At 43.0% G+C, this 10,992-nt stretch overlaps 1 protein-coding gene across 2 annotated transcripts in view; it reads left to right on the top strand.

Annotated features, from left to right (window-relative positions):
- Window positions 1–1,496: 1,496 nt before the first annotated feature.
- Window positions 1,497–10,992, top strand: part of bcl11aa (BCL11 transcription factor A a) — a 50,165-nt gene continuing 40,669 nt past the window's right edge. The window contains exons 1-2 of one of the 2 annotated variants that reach the window (XM_077582518.1): window positions 1,497–1,880; window positions 4,805–5,254. In XM_077582518.1, coding sequence (XP_077438644.1) covers window positions 1,826–1,880; window positions 4,805–5,254 — 505 coding nt within the window. In that variant the 5' untranslated portion in view covers window positions 1,497–1,825. Of the gene's footprint in view, window positions 1,881–4,801; window positions 5,255–10,992 lie in introns of both variants that reach the window. The other variant, XM_077582517.1, reaches the window with a different exon arrangement.

Below are 10,992 nucleotides of genomic sequence, written 5' to 3'. Positions count from 1 at the left end.
GCCCCCTCCTCCTCATCCTCCTGGCCTGCCTCCCCACACCACCGCCGCCCCCTCCGTATTAAGTGCGCGTCCTCTTCGGTCAGTGAGCGAATCTCCGGGCTCTTGCAAGAAGCGCCACTCCAGGCTCCCTTGAACGCTCGCTCGCTCGCTCGCTCCCCGCGCCGTCATCTCCTGTAGTCACAATGAGCCACCATGTCTCCTCCCGATCTCTCATCAGTCTCTTTTGTCGCTTCCGAGCGACAACCCGCGTCTTTCCAACCTTTGTGTCTCCTCGCTTGGCCGCACCGGCTGCGCGCTGTACGCTTGCGACTTTGCCGATATAAAGCCTGTCGTCTTATATTACCAAACCCCCTTTTATTACAGAGTATTTACAATCTCTTCCCCCTCCTCTTCTTCTTCTTCACTCTTCCTCCTCCTTCTCCTATACACCACCCCCACTACCGACGAACCCTCCCCCGTTCCAGCTCGAACCTGAATCACATCTGAAAGTTATTATGGGCCAGCTCCGCACTTCTTCTTACCAAGGTCAGCAGCTTGGGTTTCACCCCAGCCCGAAGTCACAACACACAGACAGGCAAGGGCTCTTGGACACTCGGTGAAAAGTGGCCGCTCACTCACTCACCGCTTCCAAAAGATGTGCACATATTGGAATCGGCAAAAAAAAAAAAAAAGTGAGTGATGGCTGTGACCTAGACATGATATGGCAATAAAGTCATTTTCAAGTGGAAACTTATAATTGTTTTTTTTTTCATCTGATTGATCATTGAGTCACTGCTTTTGTGGATTTAGTGCAGGTGATAAAACCAAACAATGTAATTGTAACATTACAAAAAAAAAAAGATTGACATGCGAATGGTCATCATAAAATGGTTATCAGCCCGTTTATTTGGTTTGGAGGTTTAGCACACGTCTCAATTTAAGTTTTCCAAGCGTTTTTGTGCCTGTGGCTACGCACAGGACGCAAGTCCACCACGCGAGTCGCGCGGTATTTGTCTAGTATGTGTTGGAGGATCATTCTCGCCCCACTCGGCGCGGCTCCGCTTGCCCTGTTTCACGTCCGCGTCCCTTTCTCTCTTTGCATATTGCTTTCATTACATCTCTCTCTCTCTCTCTCTCTCTCTCTCTCTCTCTCTCTCTCTCTCTCTCTCTCTCCAAGTGTGTCTTGTCCGGCCCCCCTGATCTCTGTGTCCATTGGTTTCCACCGGGTCTACTTCTCATGTGCGGTCCTCCCCCTCCTCAGCCTCCTCCTCCACCTCCCCTCTCCAATGATCGTCCATTGGTGTTGTTATTTCGCGTCCCATCCGTCCCTCCTCCCACTCCCACTCCCACTCGGGTGCCTCGGCCCTGCCCATGTTTTTGTATGTCGGGTGTCCGTCCACCGCCTGACGTTCAAGTTCGCCGGGAACGTCACGTCCGTGCACTTGAACCCCCAACCACGGGGGTGGGGGGGGGGGAGGATTGGGGGGAGGAGAGGGGTGGCGGCGGTGGGGGGCGGAGGGGGGCTTTTGCCATTTTTTTCCATCGCTCTCCCCTCTCTCCTCTCCTCTCTCTCCATCCTCATACACACACACACTCTCTCTCTTTTCTCCGCTCTTCTTTCTCAAAAAAGCCATGAAGGCGATCCCGCGATCCATCTTCGCCTCCGCGCCATCTTTGTATAATTTCTAATTAGTTTTTAATTTTTTTTCCTAAATTATTTTTGTTGTTGTTGTGTGTGGATGACGAAGGCGCCGGATGAAGACATTCTTTTGCCCCACCGGAGTCTCCAATGTGTAACCCCGGCTCTTCCCGATGTGATCCGCACTGAGCGCCGCCGCCAGCCACCATGTCTCGCCGCAAGCAAGGCAAACCTCAGCACTTAAGTAAACGGGATTTCTCGCGTAAGTACAAACCAGAAACGGGAAGATACATGTCCACGCATTGGTCTCGTTCAGTTAAATCGGGAAGCGGGTGTTATTGGTGGGTGCATGGGAGTCAGCGGAACGTCAGCCGTGAGGACACCGGGAAGGACCGCTCGGACCCGCGGCCAACTGGACTCGCAGCGCGGTCACCTAAGTGCGACAATTAGTTCGTAAACGAGACCAAAATAAGTTTGTTAGCCTGGTTGCAAAACAGCAACGAGATCCAAAACAAGACATTGGGTGGTAACCGGGTCCAATTGGCTCCTGCTCCGGTGCCCCCACGATCTGCTGGTCAGTGGAGGCGCACACACGGCTCATGTGAGCGGCTGCAGTGCGCGCTTTTAAGCAGCGCTTGGGGAGAAATTCCCCTCGGAACATCACTTACTGTCTCGTGAGGAAGTTTCACCTTCCCTCTCTCCTTCTATTTTTGAATTATTTTCTAAAAACAGAAAAACTTGGGTGTCGAAATGACCGGAACCAGCAGGAACACATCACCTCGTGTTTACAAACTGCCTCTGTCTCAGCAGCACCGCGCTTGGCGCAGACAGCACTGATCGATTTCCTTTACTCGCTTTTAAAATCCCCAACGCCTGTTATGTAAATGTTTTGGTCTTCATCCTAGTTGAGGAACTTTCTCACTGAAACACACGCAACAGAGTTTGTGCAGCTCGGAGTTGCTAGACAGCAACAGGAACTACTCGTCTTGTCCCGTTCAAATCTTTTTATTTATTTATTCTACTAACAATTTGAAGCTACACAAACATTTTTAAGCAGTAGGTATAAGTCTATCGTATTGACAATTTAAGGTTGTTGTAACATCGGAACGAGATAAGATTTCAACACCGTTTTACATAAAACGACCCATTACGCACGACGTATTGATCGCTTAAACTGTCATTTGTCGTCTTTATTGCTCCTACATTGACACCGTGTAGTCAAATATATGAGGGGAAACCGAAGACGTTTGTTATTAAACTGCAGAAAGAATGGCCATGTCATGTTTCATATTGAATTGAATCCTCCCGGTATTTAAACTGGTCATTTAATTGTGGTTAGGAAAACAATAACAACAACAATAACAAGATTTGTATACTTACACAAGAATGCTTAGTTATGTGTTGGTATGCTGTGGCCCGTGCAGTATTTTTTTTGGGGGGGGGGGGGGGCATGTTTGGTGACAGTGACCATGACGAGAAACTGTCGCTAGGAGGCAGAGCACGATCAGAAAATCCAGCTCAGTGCTTGAACCTGATCACTTTCGCTGCTACTGCTCTACATGCTCACTGCTACTATGTGTGGAGGGAAGGAGTGTGTGTGTGTGTGTGTGTGTGTGTGCTGGGGGCGGGGGGTATAATGGGGTGCTACGGGCACTATACATAAATATTCAGTCACACACGCACACACTAAATTCCTCACGTCATCAAACCGCCACACTTTGAACTTACACTTTTTTTTTTAAAGCAGGAATTTGTTTACACATCAGTTGCAAACAGCATGAAGGGAATTTATTCACAACATGAAGAATGACAATTTCCTACATACGTATTATAGTTACATGTAAATATAAAATTTTATTGTTTGTACATTTGTATCATCGCCAAACCACTTTTTAAACTGTCCAAAACAAAACAAATGAAAGAATACAACATGTACAGGAAACTTAAAAAAAAATGTTGAAGTGTGTTCCGCGTATTTCTAGCGCTGTCTTGCAACTACATTGATCTTTTTCTTTCAAATAATTGCCCTTTTTTCCTCACTTATCACACTGCTTTATATGTGTTTCCACCAACATACCGGATCTAATTTAATCGTTGTAATTGAAGACTTTTTATAGACATTTCAACATTTCTGTCTTATTTTGTCAGTGTGATGCCATCTATCCTCTTTTTACTGCAAGGCTGCGCTGACCTCAAGTTAAATGAGTAGGATGCAGGGGGTGGACGTAGGAGGGGGTTGTGGTGGTGTTGGAGAATTTATCATGTTATCTCCATGTCCCAGTTTGCACGCAGATGTGTGCAGGAGTGCAGCGTTCAAATGAGAATTTGTGGAGGGGAGTGTGGTCCATATAACATAAAAAAGGACACACACACACACACACACGCACACACACAGTGGCTTGCATTCCAACACACGCTCTGCTCTCCCTTTTATCAGACAAAATCTGTACCAATCACTCAGACGATGAAAATTAAAATCTATTTTTTGATCCTCAGTGGTTTTAAGTTCATTAAAATGTGAAATTGGGTGGCGGAGTAAAGAAGGTCAACGAGCATTATCCGGCGAGCGCCGAGTCACACTCCTCACCTTCGACTGTAAGATCTTCTTTAAAAGAAGGACACTGAATTACGCTTCTTTAATTCAGCGTTTGCTCTGTTCGCATGACTCTTCTCCACGGCGGGAGGGTGTGCCTTTGACAATCCCTTCTTAAAAAGTAGTCTGGAGTTAATCCGACGTGGAAAGAGTGAGCAATGGCGTTGAATGGCTCATTTTGAGGATGAGTTGTTATATGTAAGAAGTCTGTGATGGACACTTTTTTGTCCTGGGCCCTGCACACGTTGGACATGTTTGTTACGCTTTTTATGTCTGCTGGTTACTGGAACAAAACTTTTTCAAGCAAGGTTTGGACAAGCAACATGTTTATGTAAAAAAATATTTTGTCCTTGTCGTCAAAAAATGGTCGACTTATTCTGTCCGCTCCACATTATGTTGTATGTTAAAGTACTGTTATGTTTGTTCCCTCCTCAATTTACACAAATAACTGCAGCAAAAATAATGACAAAAAAAGATGGCCCTTGATTTCCTGCAAGTTAGACTGATCTCCTAATTTCCTCCTTTCACTCATTCTTCCTTCCTTCCTCCCACTCTTTCTCTTTTTCTTTGACCTTTCTCTTTCTTTCCAGCAGCCGATCCCCTTTCCACGGCAGTCGTCTCATCCGAGGAGTTGTCGGAGCGCTGCTCGGAGCACTCGGAGGGGAGCAGCAGCCTCAACGGCCATCGCCCGGCCTCAACCTTAGGCCGGCTATCGCGACCGGGTCACGACCCGCACCACTTGCCGGAACAGGACCTGCTGACCTGCGGCCAATGCCAAGCCACGTTCCCCTTGGCGGACATCTTGCTCTTCATCGAGCACAAGCGGAAGCGATGCCACGGCCCCCCTTGTCTGACCGTGGGCCGGGGCCTGGACAAGCCCCCATCCCCCTCCCCGGGCCTGGCCCTGACCCCGTCTCCCGCCTTGAGCTCCCTGCGCAGCCGGAGGCCCGTGGAAGTTGGCATCCAGGCCACGCTGGCCGAGGACGACGACGATCGCTTCTCGTCACCTCGTGGAATCTGCCCCAAACAGGAGCTCCTCCCAGGTAACCGCTTTCACAACTCCCATCATGCATTGTTTTGCTTCGGGCGTACACATGGGGGGGGGGGGGGCTCGGAGTATGAAAACAAGCCTTTGGAGCAAATGGTTTGTCCGTCCAAAAGGAAAATGGCGGGAAAAGGAAAATGGCGGGAAAAGGAAAACGGCAATTGTACTTGTGTGGACTTTGTTACATGTTTTGTAGCATTATAAGACACAAGCCTGCAAGTGCGCCATATAAACTGCAGAGAGGCCAGTGTAGTCACAGACATGTTAAGACAAGCCTTGGAGTTTTGCTTTTCTACAGATAAGAAGTAGGAATGACACCTGGAAGAATCCGGTTCTATACTTTTTTTTTTTTTTTTTTGGGTGTGTGTGTTTTTTTTAATTAATTTTTTTATTTATTTTTTTCTGGAGAAGATTTTATTAGTTAGTTTGTTTTTTGTGTTTTTTTAATTTGTAAAAAAAAAACAGCAAAAAAACCCCCAACAACTTATAGATATACTTATGGTGGCCCTTGAGGAAAAATCCAGACTCTCTTGGTCAGTTTATTTAGCACGCACACGCACTTTATGACTCGGACTTAAATTCTTAGCACTAAGTGCAGCCTCTTCCTGAGTTTGGTCTCGCAGAATGTGTGTTCTTTTTTAATGTGTGTGCGCTTGCTTCTCTCATGTGGCCTGAGCAGATGTGTCCGCTTGGTGCGGTTTCCCCTCTTTCATTGCCACATCGAGCCCGACTAAATGCGGCCCAGCTCTACACCCTGCGTTCGCACTTCAAACGTCTTTTCTTTTGCAGCCATGTGCTTCATAGGTAAAAAGATGAGATTTGTCCTCACGCTCATCTTCTCCCTCGCCAAGCAATCAAATAGCAGGCATGCGTCGAGAGGGAAAAAGCCTGCATCAGTTAAGCTCTGAAAAGGAAAGTCATTTATATAAAGCATCTTAACACCACTAATTATTTGTTGCGCTGCCATCTTTTCCTTCCCATGCATTTTAATTAGCAGTAGTTTTTAGTGGCCGCCTGTCTGTACCAAATTAGCCAGTGCAGAAACAGAAAGAGTCAAACGGGGATGTAGATGAAATCGAGCAGTGGAGAGACACAATACAAACAAACACGTTATCATTTTGTTTCTTAAGTGCATCTCAGGCATCTAAAGTGCTCCATAGTTTGTTTCTCATTTGTGTGGAAATGAAGTCATTGTTGTGTCATGCACTCAAAAAGTGTTGAAGATTATTGACACACATGCATGCATTTGACCTTTTTTTTTTTTTCCGGATAGACAAATCTATGTCAGCGCGAGAGTGGGCGTGTCTTTTTTTTTCCAGGCAAACCTGCTTGTCTAAGCAGTGACTATATTTCATCACGCACACACAGTTACCAGCTCAATTGGGTTATTAGAGCGATTTACATCATAATGCAGGCGCCTGGTTGCTTCAATAGCATTCTGTGTGGGAACGTCTCGGTATGAACAGCTGTACACTCAAACCGGTGGAGAAAACAGGATGGCTGTGCTATATGTCATGTCCGAGTTTCAACTACACAACGCCATAGAAAATACTTTGAAATTTTTTTTTTCACTCCAGCTTTCTGTTAGGAAAAAAAAAAAAAAAAGAACACATCTACTCTGATAATAAAAGCCAGTATTCCCCATCCTGCCCCATTGCTTTCATCCTAATTGACCCCAAACTGTCATGGCAAAGTAAATACGTCAGATAAAAATCCTAGCGGAGCTTCAGCCTTGATTATATCTGCCTAGCATTCCTAATGACAAAACAACGACGAGAGCGGACACTTAGTGCGTTTCTTATTTATTAATGCTGACTTGTTGTGTTCTAGCGACATCTCGAATTATATATTTGATTTCTCCTTACAGTAAATCAAGACGGTCACACATGACAAATTAACTGTGCTTTTGAGAAAACTCACACATTATGTATCTTCTTTAAAATTAGCCCCAGTGGTGTGTTTTTAAAACTTAGCAGTCACCTTACAGAGTATGCTAGCTGTTTAATCACCGTTACAAGTGAAGCATGGTCCAAATATCATCTGTGATGATTTATTGGAATAACAGCTTAACCTGGATGGAACTCATGCATCTTTTCGCATAAGGCATTTGTGTGTGTGTGTGTGTGTGTGTGTGTGTGTACCGATGATGTGATGACTGCAGAGCGGCTTGTTGTGAAATGTGTATCTGTGGTCAGAGTGCGACAATGATGCTCCAGCTGCAACGCTCCGAAGAGCACAAAGCTCCGGACTTGTGCTTGGCCGCCGCTATTTGCATATCAAAGAGATCCGGCTGTGGAGATGATGCATTACCTGTGTGCGTATGTGTGTGTGTGTTTTTATATATGTGTGCGTGTGTTAGAGGATTGTATAAGCAAATCAGCGATGCAAAAAAACAGCATACCTCCCCACCACACGCGCACACACACACACACACACACACACTATGTGCTCTCTCTTGCCCATTTATTCTATTAATCCCTGACTGAGATGAAAATTGTGATATAATCCCCGAGGCGGTTCATTCAAAAAAAGCATTGCTAATGTCTCAAAAGAGAGGGCTTTACATGTGTGTGTGTGTGTGTGTCAATGACCACATCTCTCACCTCATCCCTGCATGGTTTTGATGGATTTTAGCAGTAATGTGCTATTTTGTTTTAGGAAATGTCATTTGGAGTCCATTTGTTATAACAAGTTAGAGAATGAAAAAAAACAAAAACCCTCCTCAGCTAATGATCTGAAATTGAGCCAGAAGAAACAACTGTTCATCCTATTGACCAATGGCGTTATCGGCTGATAAACGGGTGCCACCCTATCAATATTAGCTCATTAGCACGGCCATTATTCGTACATGCTCAGATGAACCCTAAAATGTATGGAGACCCACTTCAAAGTCTTTATAAAAGCCATTAGCCTGCTACTGGTGATATTCCCATTTGAAGGCAGCTAACATGATGATTGTTGTATATGATTTATTGTTTAGTAATTATCTCATCATCGCTGCTAATGCAACTTACCTCAATACATATTAGTTCATCTCCAAGGTCCATTTATTTTCTTGCATGGTGTCAGATCCCATTCTCGGCCTCATTCCTCTCTTTCTGTCTCTCTCTCTCTGTTCTGATTATTTTATTATTTTATTAATTTTCAACCATTTCATTTTCTCTTTTCTCTTCCTTGCAACATTTAACAGTTAATGCAAATCCAAGAGTGCAGAGTGTAACTGAACCACTTTGGATGTGTTTAGTGTGCGTCTCTCACGCTACAGCGAGCCTACAAAGAGATTTCACACACAGGCTGCCATCACTAATCTATTGATAGCCGCTCTTTCGTCCTTTTCCAACACAAGATTTATTAGTGGACTCAAGTGCAGCCTTTTTGAACTTCGCTTCTTGGGATTGGAATGTGCTTACAAAATGTAAATATCTTTCTGGAGGCATCGAATAGCGGCAGAGGGACAACACTGGCTACCTGATTGGCAGCGTAGCGAATAATTTGCTGGTGGCGACAACACATTGTATTGTGGTTTATATTCGGTGGTTATTTCCAATCTTGTTGTTGCTACACATGTGTTAGTTAGGGATGGAAATTGTCGTGTGTGCAACTTATTATACAACGTATTACTATATTTTGCCTAAAGTCAGCGATTTTGTGGCCATCGAGATGAAGAAAAGCACCTACAAGCAAAAAGGTGAAATCCTTTATTTCATAATACAGTACTTTAAAAATAAAATAAAACTTGTTTTTCAATTCAGTATGTTACTTAAAAAAGTCATTACAATTGACTGTTATTAGAAAGATATAACACAATGTAAATAGTTTCAAAGCCATCACTTAATATATATATATATATTTTTTTTAAATGTCTAAGTAGACGTAATATGCAGTAGTTACCAAGTAGACACATGCCACATATTTATTCACCCCTAAGCTACTTTTTGCAGTACTTTATTCATCCAAATAAAATGGACATACTGTAAAATCATGTGAATTACACAACGTTTTACATTTGTCTTGCAAACAAACAAACAAACAAACAAACAAACAAACAAAACAAAAAATATCAAATTAAGGGGGGTGTATTATACTGGGCTCTTATAAGAAGCGATCCCCCCCCCCGCCCCCCACATTGTTCTGAACGATGTTTAGTAGTTCCTAAGCAGTATCTAGAAGTAACAAAAAAAACAAAAAAAAAGAATAATTTTGTTTTGATCACTGTCATTGCAGAAATCTCATTTCACATAGACAGGATGGTAATATATTCTGTGGGATTTTTTTTTTGTATGGAATTTTTGAAGGCTTCATTGGCTCATTTGTGAGTGGGAATCTCTTGGAGCCATAAAGCCGCATGTCATGTGGAACTGCTGATATTGCCTCTTAAATTCAGCTGTGTTTTTCTTGGAAGTTGTTGATTTTTTTCCTTTTGTCTCTTAGCATCTTTTGTCTCTCTGACCTTTCCCACTTGGCTCTTCAAAGACATTTTGATTACTTTTTTTTCTTCTTTTTTTTACTATAGCTTGTGGGTTTATCCAAACTCCTTTCATATTCTGACGATAAATAAAATATTTTTAGTTCAGTCCTGCTCTGCGACCAAATGTCACATGGACTGGTACCAGTCCATGGCCCAGTGAATGGTGACCATTGTTCTTGTGTATTAATGTATTAGTATAGCAGTACAGGGGTCGGCAACCTGTATTGTCAAAAGAGCCTTTTAGGCCAAATAAATAATGGAGCCGCACAGCATTTGAAGATTGTAATGAAGGAATGTTAGTGATGTACTGAGGGTCCAAGAACTAATTAAAGCTGCACAAGACAAAAATAGGTGAGCAGCATCCATTATGTAGACATTCATTTTCTTCTACCTTTCCTCCTCTGTTTTTTATTTTTTTTAATTTTTTTTTAGCTTTTTTTGTGTGTAATTTCTCAGATTTTGTTTTTGATACATTTGAAACTATTCTGCCTTTCTGTCATATTTGTAGACATTTTATGGTAGTGTTCTGCCTTCTTTTGTTTGTGGACATTGTATGGTTACATTTTGAAGACTTTCTTGGATGCCTTTTTTAAAATTCATTTCTCTGACATTTTTTGCAATTTCATGGACATTTTATGGTAATTTTCTGCTTTTCCTCTTCTTTTTTGGCCATTTTTAGTTTTTTTTTCTCCCTTCCTTTTCTGACCACTTAAAAATGTGGACCCTGGCATTTAAGTATTCTTTAAAAAAACAACAAATCTAAATCATTAATTCATTTAAGAATATTTTACCTAAAATATAGAAATAAATATGCAAAAAAAAATAGTAATTTCTACAATTTTTTTATTTATTATTATTATTTTTTAGAGATCCACAGGAGAGGGACTAAAGAGCCACATGTGGCTCCAGAGCCGCAGGTGACAGACCCCTGGTATAATGTTGAGTGTATTGACTGAAAGACGTCTTCAAATTACCCACATTCTTTGATTGACAGCTGATCCAAAGATGGAGACTGGTTGGTAGAACACACCAGTTCACCCAAAACAAACTAAAATACAACCAATTTCGCCGATTTCCTCGTTTGTAGTTTGGCGTGGTGTCCCTGACACGTGCGACTACTCTAGTGTAGTACTGCACGCTCACTGATGGCGGAGGATTGTTTATTGATCTGATTCTTTTGTGTTTATCTAAGCAATTCAGCGTCCACGCTACATTTACTCCTTGGTAGCATGAGGGAAAAGCTTCTGCTTTTGGCTCACTTGCTGCTC

Source organism: Vanacampus margaritifer, chromosome 12, assembly GCF_051991255.1.
Source record: "Vanacampus margaritifer isolate UIUO_Vmar chromosome 12, RoL_Vmar_1.0, whole genome shotgun sequence".
NCBI lineage: Eukaryota > Metazoa > Chordata > Actinopteri > Syngnathiformes > Syngnathidae > Vanacampus > Vanacampus margaritifer.
Note: the sequence above shows the minus strand (reverse complement) of the source record. Positions and strands in the feature narration are given on the sequence as shown.